Source organism: Lithobates pipiens, unplaced genomic scaffold (assembly GCF_037356315.1).
Source record: "Lithobates pipiens isolate NorthernLeopardFrog02 unplaced genomic scaffold, aLitPip1_a1.2 Scaffold_8, whole genome shotgun sequence".
NCBI classification, from domain to species: Eukaryota; Metazoa; Chordata; class Amphibia; order Anura; family Ranidae; genus Lithobates; species Lithobates pipiens.
The window spans coordinates 341,892,180-341,911,746 of record NW_027507903.1 but is presented as its reverse complement, the minus strand read 5'-3'; the positions used below and the strand labels follow the sequence as shown (position 1 = coordinate 341,911,746).

Here is a 19,567-nt window from a genome sequence, read left to right as displayed (position 1 = left end):
GGGGGGCCACCCCCCACCCCTGGTGCCGCCCATCATGAAAAGATAGATCATGCTATAGTGCAGGAGAGCCGCCTCCGCCGCCTGTTTGATCACAGCACCGGGAACATCACAGCTTTCAGTTCAATAGCTGTGTGTTCCCGGCCACACGCCGTCACATACAGCCCCTCCCCCTTGTCCGGGCACTTTGATAGACAGAACACCCGCAGGATTGGACGGATGATCTGTCTATCAAAGTGCACGGACAAGGGGGAGGGGCTGTATGTGACGGCGTGTGGCCGGGAACACACAGCTATTGAAATGAAAGCTGTGATGTTCCCAGCTCTGTGATCAAACAGGCGGCAGAGGTGGCTCTCCTCTCTTCCCTTCACAGGCTGGCTGCAATAATAGGGGGACACTGGCTGGCTGCATAGATCTTTTATCTTTTGTGCAGTTTCTGACCATCTCCTGTACCACGCCCTCTGTCTCTGACCATCTCCTGTACCACGCCCTCTGTCTCTGACCATCTCCTGTACCACGCCCTCTGTCTCTGACCATCTCCTGTACCACGCCCTCCGTCTCTGACCATCTCCTCTACCACGCCCTCCGTCTCTGACCATCTCCTCTACCACGCCCTCCGTCTCTGACCATCTCCTCTACCACGCCCTCCGTCTCTGACCATCTCCTCTACCACGCCCTCCGTCTCTGACCATCTCCTCTACCACGCCCTCCGTCTCTGACCATCTCCTCTACCACGCCCTCCGTCTCTGACCATCTCCTCTACCACGCCCTCCGTCTCTGACCATCTCCTGTACCACGCCCTCCGTCTCTGACCATCTCCTGTACCACGCCCTCCGTCTCTGACCATCTCCTGTACCACGCCCTCCGTCTCTGACCATCTCCTGTACCACGCCCTCCGTCTCTGACCATCTCCTGTACCACGCCCTCCGTCTCTGACCATCTCCTGTACCACGCCCTCCGTCTCTGACCATCTCCTGTACCACGCCCTCCGTCTCTGACCATCTCCTGTACCACGCCCTCCGTCTCTGACCATCTCCTGTACCACGCCCTCCGTCTCTGACCATCTCCTGTACCACGCCCTCCGTCTCTGACCATCTCCTGTACCACGCCCTCCGTCTCTGACCATCTCCTGTACCACGCCCTCCGTCTCTGACCATCTCCTGTACCACGCCCTCCGTCTCTGACCATCTCCTGTACCACGCCCTCCGTCTCTGACCATCTCCTGTACCACGCCCTCCGTCTCTGACCATCTCCTGTACCACGCCCTCCGTCTCTGACCATCTCCTGTACCACGCCCTCCGTCTCTGACCATCTCCTGTACCACGCCCCTCCGTCTCTGACCATCTCCTGTACCACGCCCTCCGTCTCTGACCATCTCCTGTACCACGCCCTCCGTCTCTGACCATCTCCTGTACCACGCCCTCCGTCTCTGACCATCTCCTGTACCACGCCCTCCGTCTCTGACCATCTCCTGTACCACGCCCTCCGTCTCTGACCATCTCCTGTACCACGCCCTCCGTCTCTGACCATCTCCTGTACCACGCCCTCCGTCTCTGACCATCTCCTGTACCACGCCCTCCGTCTCTGACCATCTCCTGTACCACGCCCTCCGTCTCTGACCATCTCCTGTACCACGCCCTCCGTCTCTGACCATCTCCTGTACCACGCCCTCCGTCTCTGACCATCTCCTGTACCACGCCCTCCGTCTCTGACCATCTCCTGTACCACGCCCTCCGTCTCTGACCATCTCCTGTACCACGCCCTCCGTCTCTGACCATCTCCTGTACCACGCCCTCCGTCTCTGACCATCTCCTGTACCACGCCCTCCGTCTCTGACCATCTCCTGTACCATGTCCCCAGTCTCTGAACATCTCCTCCTGTACCATGTTCCCAGTCTCTGACCATCTCCTGTACAAAAATATATATTTTTTTAAATATGTTTCGGTATCGGTTTTGGTTTTCGGCCTAGTGTATTTTTCATTTTCGCTATCTGTTTCGGCACCAAAAAAAACATTCGGTGCACCCCTAGTTATATTGTGTATGTATAAGTTCTGCCTAGCATACCATAAACAGAGGTAGCAGAATCCAGCTGGTGTTACTAGACATCTAGGGGTCTCTGTTTTTTCTTTTCAGCCTTATGTGGTCTAAGTATTCAATGTAATTGACTTATTTCTATCTTGAAACACATTTACAGGAAAATGTCTTTCTCTGGAATACAGTTAAACTGTTTTTCCATTTCACTGTCCACACCACAACAACAAGATGTGGAAATTACAGATGAGCCAAGCGACCTACCGTACATATTTCTTTGTGCTAATGCAGGGGGTAGGCAACCTTTTAAGCATAGAGTGCCGATTTTTATAACAAAAAAAACTTTACACTCTCAATCACGAAAAGGGCACTCTTGTGCCTCAGATCAGCTCCAATTCCTGCAATGCCACACACCAGATCAGCCCCTATTCCTGCACCATCACACCTCTGAATACTATCTCTTCCCCCCCCCCCCCCCCTGCACATCTGGCCCACCACTGTAGCCCCCCCTGCACATCTCGCCCACCACTGTAAACGCCCCCCCTTCTTATCTGGCCCACCACTACACCTCCTTTCACATCTGCCCCACTGCTCTACCCTTCTGGCCCACCTGGCACAACACTGAAACCCCCCCTTGCTTATCTATGATGTGCAGAGCGGTGAAAGGAAGCAGAGATGAGACACATCTACCTGTCCTGGCACACTCATCCTGCTAATCCACCTCTCACATTCAGTCCACATGCAGAGGGGTCCAGTAGTAAGTGATGGAAATGTTCAGGAATAATTTCAACAAAGTTCCCAGAAGCTCAACAGTAATTCCACAAACTGTCACCTGATTGTGGTTTTCTCAATCACAGTGAAATCCCTTCTTTCTGAGATTGGTAGTGGCAACCAAGCAAGTCATCTTCCTCCAGATGATAGGTGGGGTTATCAGGACTGTGATTGGCTTTAGCAGTGGCCAATGACGGTCATCCTCCTCCTGGAGACAGGGGCCCCCCCATAACTGCACCCAATCTCTTCCCCATCACAAAAACTGACGATCGCAGCTACAACAAAGTTAGATAACCAATCAATGTTTCCCATCTTTTACAATGTGTGGGGGCACAGTGCCTTCCCCCCCCAGTGCAGGTGCGGTGTGGGGAATTCTGAAATTGGAATGCATTAGCGTCTCGCTGACACTGCTGATGGGGAGGGAGTTGAGTGCCAGCAAATGAGGCTTGGCAAGGCGCTTGCAGCACCAGTGTCGGGGGGTTGCCTACCCATGTGCTAGTGTGTCAATTTTATTATAAATTGTGTGTGTGTTTTTTTTATTTTTATTTTTTTATTTTTTTTTATAACAGGAAGTACTCCTCTGGGATGCTACAAAAAGCTCATAGAATATCATAAAAATGGAGATCTTTCCTTTAAATATGTGAAAACCTTTAACATGGATGAATATGTGGGTGAGTAGTCCTTTTTTAATGCCAGTCACTGGCTTTTAATAGATCATTGTATTGGTGTCATCTGCAGTGAAGTCTGTGATCCTGGTAGGCCTGCCTATAGCAGTCTGGCTGGTATTTTGTCCTCCCAGGTTTATCAGACACAATATGGAGAATGCTGCAGCAGCAAGAATAGTATACTGCTGCTTTTTTTTATTTATTTATTTATTTATTTTTTTTTTTTAAGGTGAAGATTATTAGTATACCGTTTTGAAAAAACAAATTGATCATTATACTTTTCAATGAGGGGCCAATTCTGTGCATGTTAAAATGTATTTTTTGCTTTGAAAACTCACTTGAAACTGCACAAAGTGTATGTATGTAATGTGTGTGTGTGTGTATATATATATATATATATAATTTTTTTTTTTTTTTTGTATAGCTAGATCACACACAGTATCTCATAAAAGTGAGTACACCCCTTGCATTTTTGTAAATATTTTATTATACCTTTTTTCTTTGACAACACTGAAGAAATGACACTTTGCTACAATGTAAGGTAGTGAGTGTACAGCTTGTATAACGGTGTAAATTTGCTGTCCCCTCAAAATGAACTCAACACACAGCCATTAATGTCTGAACCACTGGCAACAAAAGTGAGTACACCCCTAAGTGAAAATGTCAAAATGTGGCCCAATTAGCCATTTTCCCTCCCCGATGTCAAGTGACTTGTTAGTGTTACAAGGTCTCAGGTGTGAATGAATGAATGGGGGGCAGGTGTGTTAAATTTGGTGTTATTGCTCTCACGCTCACATACTGGTCACTGGAAGTTCAAAATGGCACCTCATGACAAAGATCACCACACACACACACACACACACACACACACTTGACTCCACCCCCTTTGCCCTGTCCATGTATACCCCATCTTTTTAATGAAGCGTCCATCAAATGCAGCCTCACCAATGCTCATCAATGAATGTTTGCTTGCTTCCATTCATTAGGGAGTTGGGACACAGACAGTCCTCTGCTGCCGCTGCGCCTCTGACACTATGGGAGTAATTTACGAAAGGAAATCCACTTTGCACTTGGAAGTGCAGTCGCTGTAGATCTTCCCGATCTGAAATGAGGGGAAGCTCTGCTGATTTTATCATCCAGTCATGTGCAAGCTAAAATGTTGTTCATTTATTTTCCTTGCTCGCCCCCCTCAGATCTACAGCAAGTGCACTTATAGTGCAAAGTGGATTTGCCTTTCGTAAATAACCCCCTATGTGCGAATGGAGAGGCGGCTGCCTGCTAATACTAAGACTTGGTTGATTGCTGCAGAGAGTAGGAACACCAGTGGCTGGGTGCCCTAGGCACCAGTGCACCCTAGGCGGCTGCCTAGTTTGCCTAGTGGTAGCACCGGCCCTACCTAGGCTAGAAGAAGATTGCCAAGAACCTGAAACTGAGCTGCAGCATGGTAGCCAGGAACATACAGCAGTTTAACAGGACAGGTTCCACTCAGAACAGACCTCTCCATGGTAGACCAAAGAAGTTGAGTGCACATGCTCAGCATCATATCCAGAGGTTGCCTTTGGGAAAGAGGTGGGGGGTCAACCTGTCAGTGCTCAGACCATACGCCGCACACTGCATCAAATTGGTCTGCATGGCTATCATCCCAGAAGGAATCCCCTTCTAAAAATTATGCACAAGAAAGCCTGCAAACCATTTGCTGCAGACTAAGGACATGGATTACTGGAACCATGTCCTGTGGTCTGATGAGACCAAGATAAACTTATTGGGTTCAGATGGTGTCAAGCATGTGTGGCGGCAACCAGGTGAGGATTACAAAGACAAGTGTGTCTTGCCTACAGTTAAGCATGGTGGTGGAAGTGTCATGGACTGGGGCTGCATGATTCCTGCCCGCACTGGAAAGCTACAGTTCACTGAGAGAACCATGAATGCCAACATGTACTGTGATGTACTAAAGCACAACATGTGATCCCCTCCCTTCAGAGACTGGGCTGCAGGGACAGCAAATTTACACTTATACAAGCTGTACACTCACTACTTTACATTGTAGTGAAGTGTAATTTCTTCAGTGTTGTCACATGAAAAGATATAATATATTTAGAAAAATGTGAGGGGTGTACTCACCTTTTTGTTTGTGTGTGTGTAAAATATGTATAATTGGGGTGATTAAACTCAAGCAGTAGGTGCATTTGCAATGAGTTGCGCCAATCCAAAACTGTATTTTAGGGCATGGCAGCCCACTTTTGTTCAATAAACAGAAAATTCACATGTACATCCATTGCCCACACAGGGGTTTCTTCCCATGAAGGGCTTCTCACCATCACTGCAAAAATATAACATTCAGCCTTGGCTCACTGCTGGTCTTACCAGTCTCTTTGACTGTGTTGTCCAGCTCTCCTGGAATACCTGGCTCTCTAGCCTTTAGTTACAGCACCCTGTTGCATGACCCACCTCTGGCCTATGGATTGGGGTTCTCCTGACACCCTGATAGGAGCCAGCCTGTCTCCTGGATCTGAGACCTGTGGCTTTTGGCTTGGCCCTCTGACCCCTTGATGAGACCTTATGGCTGGGGCCCCTGACCCTGGGTAAGACCTTCTGTCTCCCACACTGGGAGGGGTCTTCAAACTGGAAGCTATCTTCAGACCTGAGTATATAATGACCCTGCACACCTGTGTAGTTAGTCAGTCAGGTTGCAGGTGTCTAGCAAAACCCGGACACAAGACTGACTGACCTGATCCAGAACCTCTTATGAGCTGTAGTAAAGTGGTTCTCAGCCCTGTCCCCAAGTACCCCCAACAGGCTATGTTTGCAGGCTTTCCTTTTATCTTGCATGGGTGCTTTAAATCTGAGTCAATGGCTTGTTACTTTGGACAGCTATTTTATCAAAGAGAAATTCCCAAAACATGGCCTGTTGGGTACTTGAGGACAGGGTTGAGAACCACTGCTGTAGTAGACTCAACCTGACAAGGGTTATAGCCCTTCCTTATTTAATTCAAAGTGAAAAATGTTGCAATTAGTTCGGCTTCAAGCATTAACGTCCAACTTAAAGTGATTTGTTCTTTAAAAAAAATTAAATAAAGTTACTTGCCTGCTCTGTGCAAGGGCTTTGCACAGAGCAGCCCCGATCCTCTTCTAGGGTGCTCTGGTGGCGCTCCTGGCTCCCCCCTCTTCAACGGATGCCTCCAAGGAGAGCCGCTTTTCATGGGAGAACCTGTGCAGGGGCGCTCACGAGCCCCTCTGCTGTGTCCATTGGCACAGATGGCAAGACTCATTCCATGCTTCCGTGTCACTGGATTTGATTGACTGCAGTGGGAGCCAATGTGGCCCCAAACGTCTTCTTCTGGGGTCCCCCGGTGGCTCTTGCGGCTCCTCCCCACATCTGATAACCCCCTAGTAGAAGCGCTCTCCCAAGTCCAGCATTTGCGCCCAGACACGAATGCCGGACTTGGCCCCACCCCCAAGTCATTGGATTTAATTGACAGCAGCAGAAGCCAAAGGCTGCGCTGCTATTAATCTATCCAATTAAGAGCTGGGACCCTGTGGAGAAAGACACGGCGTCCCCACCGAGGAGATGAAGGGGCTCAGGTAAATAAAACGGGGGGGGGGGGGGGGGCAGTGTCTGCCATGTGTTTTTTCACCTTGATGCATAGGATACATTAAGGTGAAAAAAAACACAAGGGTTCACAACCCCTTTAAGTGTGGTGTCTTGATCTAACCAAGGTGTATTGCCAGGTTTCTCAGATGTAATAACCCTAAACTTATCAAATTAGAGAATGACATAGTCCACAGCAATAACACTAATTGGTTCTAAAGTGCAAATCCTAGCAGAAAATATTTTTATCTCTGGATTTTAACACCAGTGACCAATGCAAACTTCTGAATTCTAACTCCTTATCTATTTCAGTGAAGGGGATACCGCGCGCGTGTGTGCGTGTGTGTGTGTGTGTGTGTGTTTATTACACCTGTTGAAAGTTCTAATCCTCTTAGCCCCAATTAAACTAAAAAAAAGAGGACCGAACATAAACATAAGGCTCATTCACATTAAGTGCAATGATCTGCCTAGATCAACACAGGCTCAGCACAAAGACGCATAGAAAACAATTGTTTATGTGCCCTTTTCACACCATACAGCATTATGCAGAGATACACACAAGAATGTGTCAACACAGCATGTCCTAATGTGCTATTGGGCATAATTTTTATGACATTTCAATAAAGTTGAAAAGTAAACACTGCTGTGCTTGGAAGCAACTGCCCTTGCAAAACGCACACTAGTGTGCATGCATTATTTGGACTATAACACATGCCTGCTGGTGTGAACAGACCCTTCTGTAGTATCCTTATGTAATGCATTGTATATATGGACTTTTTATTATAATTATACACCCCCCAGAGTATATTTATATGTATGATTATGTCTTGGCTTAGCTGAATCCCTACCAGTTTTATTCTTGATAATACTCTGTACTCAGTGGTACTTTATGCAATCATCTAAAGGGAAACAAATTTCACTTACAGCATATTGATCACTAATCGGAATCTAACATTCATCACCATTTTTAATGTTCAGAGTTTTGCACAGCTGCTTCTATGTCTGTGTGTGAACACAGAAGCTTAGCACTGGATATTTGTAGTACTAGGGTACTTATTTTAGTTCTCACTGTCTGAATACATATTTCCTCATAATTTCCACTTATGGTGGCTTGTTACCCTCCCACAGTCCAAAAAACATACTGATAGATTAAAGTGGACCTCCACCCTCTCCTATCGCGTTTGCTATTATTTCTCTGTTACCCAACACCATAGTAAAAATTTATTTTGAGGGGGTTAGTTTGCTGTTCTGCAGGGCCTGGTCCCACACCTCTTACTTTCTCACCAAGGAGGGACCCTGATCTAAGGAGGGGAGAATCTAGTATCTCTGATATTATGGGGTAATCTGGGGTTCCTGAGGTAAGAGGGGGAACTCTGGGGACCATGAGGTAAGGAGGGGACTTTGGGGATCCTAATGTAAGGGGGAATGACTAGGAACCCTGATGTGAGATGACTTTGGGGACCATGATGTAAGAGTGGGACTTTGGGAAACCTTATGAAAAGCGGAGACTGATGTAGAGGGGAACTCTGGGGACCCTGATATAAGGGGGTAGGTAGTACTGCTGTTCTACCACGACAAAATCATGTGCATTGCACATGGTTGTGGTGCAATGCTATAGAATTACATTAGTTTCATTTCAGTGTAGGCAAAATCCAATAAAAGTGATACGCTGTTTAAGTTTCGCTGTGGCATATATACAGCCATGAGCAGGAGTTTGTGTAAATATCTGGGGTGGTAAAGCCATGGCTCAACCACCTAGTTTTACTACCCCCTGGCTGCACCTGGGAATGAAGCCTTACTCCCTCAGAGCCACACAAGGCCCCCTAGATAAATGCACCCCACAGAGCCCCCACCCTTCCAGCACCTCTCCCTCTTCAAATCGCCACCAAATCAGTACATAGACTCTCACCACATTTTTTTATTTCAGTGACACCAAAGACACTGGACCATTTTTTCCTTCCAGAGATACTACACATGCAGAGGCATTTTTCCTTCACACTGGTGCTGAGACATTCTTGTCTACACCATTGTGAGCCCCATATTTAATTGCAGGATAGAATGTACACACTGCACACATTGCAGTTTCACACCACACCTGCTATTCCACCATGAGGCTGGGGGGGGGGGGGGGGTGGCCGTTTGGCATCCTCATCTTGGTACACAGCTTTGATAGCCGATCATGACCGTTTGTCCAATAATATCTGACGGGACAAACAAACTTTGCTCGGATGATAGCACAGCAAACGACAATCGTTTAAATCCGTACAGTATGCGTCCGCTAAAAATCGATAGACCAACACCGGCATGATCGGAAACCCGAAAATAAACTGACAGGAGATGGGAGAATGTAAACAATGTTCGTACTGTGAAAATGCTTCAACATACGAAAAGAAAATAATTTTCAGCCTATCACAAAGTACATGAATATACCTCCTACAATATGAACGGAAATAGCCTAAAGGCGTGGCAGACACAGGGGTCACATGTATTTGACCTCCTTTCCTATACGTAGCTACGCAAACGGGAAGGTTTTCCAGAATTGTACGAAAAAAATCGTACATTTTGTAGAGCGCAAAATGCAATGTTGAATTGGATATTAGAATTATGCAACAAAATGCGAACAATAAGTATTACGATTATCTGATCGCGTGTACAAGGCAGTAAACATTCATGTGATATACAAGTATACTATTTCCAGCGAAGGTTGGTTTTGCAATACATCTATTGACTCTGAAACATCCTGAAATATAATGAGAATAGAAAACTACAGATCCATAAAACTCATTCAATCAGATTGTTACCAGGACTTGTATACAGTCTATTACAGGCATTTACTGGCCATCAGGACTACCCGGATCTTCCCGGCGGGCTGATGAATCAGTGGGCTGGTTTCAGTGAAAGCCCTCCTGATCCTGGGGCCAATTTTAGTCTTGCCTAGGCCATCACAAAACCAAAATACACCACTGGCTGTACTGCCTATAAGAGAAATAAAGTAGAATAGCTATTGGCCATTGGGGTAGGCCGGGGGCGGGTTTGGCCAGCCGGTATGGGAGAGACCTGTCAGCCGCACTTCCCATTACCTAACTTCATAGTGCGCAACCCGGCTAAGGCTCCACCACCGCGCCACTGCATTGCTGAAAGGCAGCCAATGGTTGTTCAGCAATGCCGGTTTCTGTAATTCCAGCCAATGAGGCTGTAGTAATGTTCCTGCATGATGTTAGCCCTCCCACTTCACTTGTTCACTTGTTTTTGTGCGTGTTTGCAAAATTAGTGGGCCAGTCTGGATGAAGTCCAGGGCCAAATTTTTGTCCCAGTCCAGCCCTGGTCTACTATAACACTTTGTGACACCTGGAATGCCATGGCTAGTGACGATAAGTAAGCAATGAGACAGAGCAATGTAGAGGACAGAAGAAAGCCTAATTGACCTAAACTACATAGACATATGATAACTAGTGAATATGTTTATTTTTTTATTTTTATGTATTGCTATAATAACCCAGCTTAACCATGATTCTGCTGCCACTTCTCATAGGACTTCCTAGAGAACACCCCGAGAGCTATCATTCTTTTATGTGGAATAACTTCTTCAAGCACACAGACATTGTAGCAGAGAATGCACACATCCTAGATGGAAATGCTCCAGACCTGCAAGCTGAGTGCGATTTATTTGAAGAGAAAATTAAAGCTGCTGGTGGGATTGAATTGTTTGTTGGAGGTCAGTGTGGTGTTTTTTAATGTTGTTTTTTTTTTTTTTTGTTTTGTTTTTTTCATTATACATGAAAAAAATCAATGTAAGTGAATCCATCTTAATGCACACCACTGTAGTCACTCCAACTTCAGAAAAGGTTCCTGTACTACTTCAATCCGACTTCTAGGCGACTTGCACCCATAGAATTCAATGGAAGTCGCCTCCAAGTCGGATCTCCATCTATATTGAAGCGACTCTAATAATAAAAACCTGTATGGGTTCCCTCCAAAATCCATACCAGACCCCTATTCGAGCACGCAGCCCGGCCGGTCAGGAAAGGGGGGGGGGGGATGAGTGAGTGCCCTGCGGCCCCCCCCCCCACCCCAAAACACCTTGTCCCTATGTTGATGAGGACAAGGGCCTCTTCCCGACAACCCTGGCCGTTGGTTGTCGGGGTCTGCGGGTGGGGGGCTTATCGGAATCCGGGAGCCCCCTTTAATAAGATCCCGGCCCCCCACCCTATGGGAAGGAGTATGGGGTACGTTGTACCCCTAACCATTCACCTGAGGGAATAAAAGTGTCAATAAAAAAACACACTAGACAGGTTTTTAAAGTAATTTTATTAGGCAGTTCCGGGGGACTTCTTCCGACTTTGGGGGTCTCTTCCGACTTCTCCGCTCTCTCCGGCCTCTTCTCCTGGTGTCCGGTTCTTCTCCTGTTCTCCGGTTGTTCTGATGGCTCCTCCGCTATCTTTTGCTAGCGGTTGCCCGGTCTTCTCCGTCAACTTCATCCCTCTTCTCTTCCGATGTTGACACAATGCTCTCTCCCGCTGTAATGCCATGTGCGAGGTGTGCAACGACTTATATAGGCATGGGGCGTGGTCACCGGGTGATGTGACCCCGCCCCTTATGATGTCAGTGTCATGGGGCATGCTAGCAAAAGGGACACCACTAGCAAATGAGCGGCAAAAGACCATAAGATGGCGGAGGAGCCTGGCAGGAGAAGAACCGGACACTGGGAGAAGAGGCCGGAGACAGCGGAGAAGTCGGAAGGGACCCCCGGAGCTGCCTAATAAATGACTTTAAAGACCTGTCTAGTGTGGTGTGTTTTTTATTTTTTTTATTATTTTTTTTTTTCCCCTCAGGTGAATGGGTAGGGGTATGATGTACCCCATACTCATTCACATAGGCTGGGATCTGGGGGCCCCCTTATTAAAGGGGGCTCCCGGATTCTGATAAGCCCTCCCCCCGCAGACCCCGACAACCAACGGCCAGGGCTATTGGGAAGAGGCCCTTGTCCTCATCAACATGGGGACAAGGTGCTTTGGGGTGCGGCCCCCCTTCCCCAACAGACCCCCCCCATGTTGAGGGCATGCAGCCTGGTACGGTTCAGGGGGGGCCTTGCTCGTCCCCGAAACCCCCTTTACTAGCCGGGCTGCGTGCTCGGATAGGGGTCTGGTATGGATTTTGGGGGGACCCTTGTGCCGTTTTTTCGGTGTAGGGGGTTCCCCCTTAAAATCCATACCAGACCTAAGGGCCTGGTATGCTCTTGGAGGAGAACCCATGCCATTTTTTTATTTAAAATGTGGCGTGGAGTTCCCCCTCGAGAGCTGATTATTCTGTGATTGGCCACAGTCAGTCGCCTGGCCTGGGGGCGACTTGAAGTCCTATTGTAAGTCGCCCCAAGTTGCGCTGTGATTCATACTCAAGTCATGTCCAAGTTGCCTCCCAAAGTCGTGCTGGAAGTTGTGTTGCCCCTGTGTGAATGGATTCATGGTTTGTGATACCTGCTGTTTTTATTTGACTGTTCTGAAAAACTTCCTGAATCAGCCCTGCAGATTAATACAGGACTTCCCTGCTGAGTTGTTGTGTTCTGAGCGACGCCCTCCCCCCAAGGACACTATGGTCAGCGCTCTCAGCCATTGGCTGAGAGCTCTGATCAGGAGCCGGTCGGCTGCTGGTTTTCTAGCATGCTCATCCAACAGAAGCCAGTTGTACACACTCGCACGTCGGACATTTTTTTTTTTTTTTTTTATTGAACTGGGCGATGTCACCCGGCATTCGGCCTGTGTGTACGGGGCTTTAGGCTCGATTTCCCAAAAGGCTTCTTTTTTTTTTTTTTTTTTTTGTGCAACAAACCCTATGTGTGACACACAGAAATGCGTGTAAACCACCCCTAAAGAAAAATCACGAGTGGGAATGTGCGTTTCTGCCAAGTGAAGTGTAAATGGGCCCCTTTATAACCGAGTTACTGAAACAACAACATTGTCCCTAATGTTTTAAAACTATTTAGGAAAAGAATTGCCCCAGAGTATGTAGTGTCACATTGCCCAACCAGATTCACTTTCCTCCTCCTCCTCCACATATTCCTGAATGGTTGCTCTGCCTGAGACAGACCTTTCCTCAGGCATGTCTACAAGGCCTTATATTTTTTTAGTATTCTGGTGATATGTCCGTTAAAGGTGACTTCTTCATCAACAGCTTTCCCACCATTTGTCAATTTGTATATACAATACATTCAGAGAGTATTCACAGCGCTTCACTTTTTCCAAATTTTATGTTATGTTACAGCCTTATTCCAAAATGGATTACATTCATTATTTCCTAGAAATTCTACAAACTTCGCCCCATAATAACGTGAAAGAAGTTTGTTTGAAATGTTTGCAAATTAATTAAATACAAAAAAAAAATCACATGTAGACAAGTATTCACAGCCTTTGCCACGACACTCCAAATTTGAGCTCAGGTGCATCCTGTTTCCATTGATCATCCTTGAGAGGTTTCTACAACTTGATTGGAGTCCACCTGTGGTAAATTTTGTTGACATATGTATAGTGTTAACCTGACTAAAGCGGAGTTCCGCTGAAAAAAGTCAGAAACTACTGTGACATTATGGAGGACAGATTGCACACCTCTGGTGCGATTTTGTGACCATTCACATTTTATACAACGATCGGTGCAATTAAAAATGCATTGATTACTGTGTAAATGTGACTGGCAGTGAAGGGGTCAACCACTAGGTGGCGCTGTAGGGGTTAAGTGTGTCTTAGGGAGTGATTCTAACTGTGGGGGGGAGGGGCTATGTGTGACACAACACTGATCAATGCTCTCTATTACAGGGAGCTGTGATGAGTGAAAGTGTCACTAGGCAGAACAGGGAAATGCTTGGTTTACATCAGCATTTCCCCGTTCTTCCTCCTCGTGAGATGATCGCGGGTATTCAGTCTACAGCACCCGCGATCACACTCACGGAGGTCATGGCGGGCAGGGCAGGACTTGGGTGGTGGGGGCCCCTGGGCTTGAGTCACTTTCGGGTCCTACCTTCTATACATTACAATATTTATCGGCGCTTAACACGCACCCCAAGTTTAGGAGGGAAGTTTAAAGGGAAAAACTTGCATCTGAATGCCCATCAATGCAGCCTTATCAGTGTCCATCTGCAGCCTTGTCGGTGTCATTTGAAGCCTTGTCATTTGCAGCCGTGTCATTTGCAGCCTTGTCAATGCAGTCTTGACGTTTAAAAATTGCACCGCCGAGATACAGAGTCCTGTGTATCTCGCGCCTCTCGGGTCCTCTCAGCAGCTCTCGGGTCCTCTCACAGTCCCGAGTGGAGCCGTGAGTAGCTGAGTGTACGCAGCTGGGCTTACAGTCATGTCCAGTCCCTGTATTATGCCCATCATAGGGCGGCACTGGGCGTGACTGTGAATGGAGCCAAGCCGAGTACACCCGGCTACAGGGCTGGACTGGGACAAAAATGTGGCCCTGGACTTCGTCCAGACTGGCCCAGGGTACAGAGCCCAGCACATCCAGGGCCCAGAGCCCAGCACATCCAGGGCCCAGAGCCCAGCACATCCAGGGCCCAGAGCCCAGCACATCCAGGGCCCAGAGCCCAGCACATCCAGGGCCCAGAGCCCAGCACATCCAGGGCCCAGAGCCCAGCACATCCAGGGCCCAGAGCCCAGCACATCCAGGGCCCAGAGCCCAGCACATGCAGGGCCCAGAGCCCAGCACATGCAGGGCCCAGAGCCCAGCACATGCAGGGCCCAGAGCCCAGCACATGCAGGGCCCAGAGCCCAGCACATGCAGGGCCCAGAGCCCAGCACATGCAGGGCCCAGAGCCCAGCACATGCAGGGCCCAGAGCCCAGCACATGCAGGGCCCAGAGCCCAGCACATGCAGGGTACAGGACATTGAGGCACAGAACATCGGGGCACAGAACATCGGGGCACATGGCACATCAGGGCATGTATCGGCACATACACCCGTCAGGCGCCAGCTGCCAGTGGTGGGTGGGTAGATCGCCACGGACCTCCGAGGCAATAGGAGGCGGCTGAAACCAGCCAACTGAGCCATTGACCCACTGGGAATCTCCCAGTAGTCCTGATGGCCAGTCCATCCCTGCTCGTCTATGCATCTCGGTGGTGCCCCCTATTGGGCGGGGCCCATGGGCTGGAGCCCAGTCAAGCCCAATGGTAAGTCTGACCCTGGCGGCGGGCACGCATCCACAAACCGCTTCTTAAAGGGCAATGTACAGGTAAGTTAATCTGCCTGTATGTGCCCTTCTGCCGACATATATCGGCGTGAGCCGGTCAGCCAGCGGTTAAGAACAATATTGTATAAAACTTGCCTCCCACTACGCTATACCAATTTCCAAAGTGTAAAAAAAAAAGCAACCCCCTCTGCTAGTAGTTGCCAGGGCTGGTGCTTCCACTAGGCAAACTAGGCAGCCCCCTGGGGCGCACTGCTGCCTAGCCTAGCCTAGCGAGGGTGCAAGGCGGCTTGGATGGATCATGGATCACTTATGTGGTTTGCCTGCCCAGCGGCGGCTGGCACGGCTCCGCCGGAATAGTGCTGCTGACTGTGTCACTCGCACCGTGCAGGCCTGGACCGTGGCGGCGCAGCAGGCACGGCGGGAGCGGTGATATGCGAATGCCCGGGAGGGAGAAGAGCTCCCTGACCACCAGAGAGGTGAAGACAAACGGGCTCCGCAATCAGAGGTGGCAGCGCCGCTAAAAGCCTGGATTCCTCAAAACCTCCTCTCCGGTCTCCACTTCCAGCTCCGACAGCGGCCGAATGACAGGGAGTGCTAACCAGGGCAGTCCGCGGTCTAATGGCATAAAACAGAGCACCCCCATCCTCACCATTCAGAAGAATGGCTTGCTGCTGGCCAGCGTGAACGTCTATGGAAGGAGGTACACACTTACCCACAGACTGGGACAAGGGATGCACAGAAGGGACTGCAGACACTGCTAGGGCCCCCCCTCTCATCCCCTAATCCACACTCTCTCTATCATCCTCCCCCCTCTCTCATCATCCCCAATCCTCTCTCTCCTCGTCCTCCTCCTCCTCCCTCCTCCCCCCCCCCCCCTCTCGTAACCTCCACCCTCTCTCGTCCTCCTTCCTTCCTCCCTCTCTCGTAACCTCCACCCTCTCTCGTCCTCCTTCCTTCCTCCCTCTCTCGTAACCTCCACCCTCTCTCGTCCTCCTTCCTTCCTCCCTCTCTCGTAACCTCCACCCTCTCTCGTCCTCCTTCCTTCCTCCCCCTCCCCCCTCTCTCATCCCCAATCCACACTCTCTCTATCATCCTCACCATTTTTCTCATCCCCAATCCCTCTCTCTCATGTAGATAATATATGGGAAAATATTGTATACCTTTTTTTTTTTTTTTTTTTTTTTTTTTCCAGGGGATAGGGCGCAAGTAGCTGGTCTTGCCTAGGGTGCAAAATAGTTTAGCACCGGCCCTGTTAGTTGCTATTTAAATGAATCAGTGTAGATAGCCAGCAGTACAGCGTATGTGTGGTTGGGGTGTTTTCCTGTGATGACCCCCATGTCTTCAGCAGTTACCCAACCAAAAGGAAAATGCAAATTCATCGGTATAGAAAAAAGCTTTGAAGGATTCGTTTTGTAAGACAATTGGCTCTCTGAGTAGGTTTTTTCCCTATAATATATAAATATATGATCTTATCAGTTTTACTAGGGCTATGGACCCATCATAAATTTTTTTTATTTGATTTTTTTTTGTCTTTCACCAGGCATCGGACCCGATGGTCACATAGCTTTTAATGAGCCAGGGTCCAGTCTGGTCTCTAGAACTAGAGTGAAGACCTTGGCTATGGACACCATACTGGCAAATGCACGCTTCTTTGATGGAAATCTCTCCAATGTGCCTACTATGGCATTGACTGTTGGTGTGGGGACAGTGATGGATGCAAAAGAGGTAACAAGCACACAGATTCTTGTCTGCTTTTTAACTTAAAGGATAAGTTCACCTTTTTTGTTTCTTTGTTTTTTCTAAATTCCAGCTCCCTTGTGTACCAACCAGTAAAGCATTCATGTACTTTTTTCAGCAAAAATATTAATGCTTTCCAATTCTACAGACTCTCTTACTTTACTTGTCCTCATCCATGTTTCCAAACATATCCATTAGTAATATCTTGCTTCCTGATCAGACTATATGTTATGACACAGGAAGGAGTTGACCAGCTGACCCCATTAGCACACACTCTGCATCATCCACCCACCCATTCCCAGCTGCATGTTTTGTAAATGAATAAATCAGTGATTACCCTTCTCACTAAATACACAATATACAATTAGATTGCATAGTGTATAGCCTTCCTTTATACAAGTACATAGGAGGGAGTGGACAGAAACACTCAGCTGTCAAGCTCCTTTCACATCTCTGCATTTTCCATGTGAAAACACGAGGGGTGGATGCTGCACAACGTGCAGTAAAAGCCCACAACCCACAAAACGCCAAAATGTCCCATTAGTGACTTGTAGTGCAGCCAATTGAAATCAACAGGCTGCCCTATGCATGTCGCAGGAAAAATGAGCCACAAATTGTGTGCTTCTATGCTAGATGTGAATGGGGCCTGAAAGTGAAATTGGTTTGTTAACACAAGAACAATGAGGCTCCACTCACATCTGTGCGTTTCCTTGCATTTCAGAAATGTGCGGCATCAAAAATCTCAGTAAAAAAAAACACGCCAAGCTCCGCTCCTTGTTTTGAAGCTTCTTTCGGACGATTGCTGTGTGTAGGACAGCCCATTCAGGTGGATGGGCTGCCCTGTGTGTGATGAGTGAAAATGCTCCAAAACCCCTCCCACCTCACTAAAAAAAAAAGCTATGCAGAGATGTGAACTGGGCTTGACAGCTGGGTATTTCTGTCCACTCCCTTCAATTGTATAAAGATAGCCATACACTATGCAATCTGATTTGTATATTATGTATTTAGTGAGAAGAGTAATCACTGATTGCATTTCATTTAAAAAGAAATGTGCAGCTGGGAATGGGTGGGTGGATGATGCAGGGTGTGTGCTAATGAGGTCAGCTGGTCAACTCCTTCCTACGTCATAACCTATAGTCTGACCAGGAAGCAAGATATTTCTAATGGATAAGTCTGAAAACATGGATGAGGTCAAGTAAAGTAAGTGTCTGTAGACTTGGAAAGTGATGATATTTTTGAAAAAAGTATGTGAATGCTCTATTGGTACATAGGAATTTATAAAAAAAAAAGTGAACAAAGGTGAACTTATCCTTTTTAATAAGGAGAACCTTCAATTTCAAGAATTTTAATATACTGGTCATTTGGAAAGCATGTTTACCAGTTCCCGCCTGGCCGTCATATTGTTATAGGTCTTTCACCAATCCGGGTGGACATCTTATGATGTCCTACTGGACTGCGCTGTGGCGCAATCGGCCACTGGCTGCGTCCATAGGACACAGCCGATGGCTGATCAGTGTAACCACTTGATGCCGGTACCATGTGGCTGCTGTAACCAATTACAGTAGGTCACATTAAAGTTGTAAACAATGAATGGCTTCCTTTCATACCATCCATTGTGTTTTAATTGTGTTTTTAGCTGTGAATGGTCAGTGTGATCACATGGTACAAACAGGGCAAATCACAGCCTATCTGTACTATGTGATTAGCTCCAGCCAATCAAAGCTAGCCAAAAACACAACAAACTGAAAGAATAAGTTTTATTCAGTAAAATGCTTCCTTATAGCAAAGAAGTATACTGTTCTAAGCAATGATAATGTGTAACTTTTTTCCTATTAAATACTGTCACCATTGCAGTACAGCATCATATAACTGGTGTGGCGGTGATCGGGGGCACTGACTGGTCACAGTACGAAAACTTTTTTTTTTTTCCCCCGTACTGTGACCAGTCGGTGCCCCTGATCACTGCCACATATATGATGACGCTGTACTGCAATGGTAACCGCATTTAAAAAATAAAAAAAATCTGCACAGGCTCCTCTCCTGTACTCAAATTGTTTGTTTTTATTCTGATTTCACTGCACACTATGGGAGTTATTTACTAAAACTGGAGAGTGAAAAATCTGGTGCAACTCTGCACTGAAACCAGTCAGCTTCTAGGTTTGATTGCCAAAGCTCAGAGGCGGCTCTCTAATTGGGCAAAGTAGGCGGTTGCCTAATTTGTGTATGGGAGCGGAAGGGAATGTCCTCTAGTCTTGATCCTTGTCCTCAGGTTGGCAGGGTGAGCGGGCTGGTGTTCTGTCAGATTAGTATGAGAGAACATCATCGGCACACATTGGAAGTTCCAGCCTGTAACATCCTCATCAGCAGCGACAGCCAATAGCAGGTTCCATAGCTGTCCTAGCCGACACCACATTGCATGATGGGAGATGTAGTTCTCCACACCACACACTAGATTCGGCAGGGCAGTGCCTGTGCTCTGCAGAGACTACACCCCCCACAATGCACTGCAGGGCGGGTGTTCAAAGTGCACAGTCTGCTTCTCCTGCTTGTAGTAATGGACGGAGGACTTTGAGTGATTATCAGTCCTGTCTGCACCGGG

General features: G+C 47.7%; 1 protein-coding gene across 1 annotated transcript in view; it reads left to right on the top strand.

The window, feature by feature from the left end:
* The window catches only part of GNPDA1 (glucosamine-6-phosphate deaminase 1), a 55,915-nt gene that overhangs the window by 20,480 nt on the left and 15,868 nt on the right, over positions 1-19,567 (top strand). Inside the window, exons 3-5 of the mRNA XM_077473133.1 lie at positions 3,369-3,470; positions 10,586-10,768; positions 16,772-16,956. Coding sequence (XP_077329259.1) covers positions 3,369-3,470; positions 10,586-10,768; positions 16,772-16,956 — 470 coding nt within the window. The remainder of the gene's footprint in view (positions 1-3,368; positions 3,471-10,585; positions 10,769-16,771; positions 16,957-19,567) is intronic.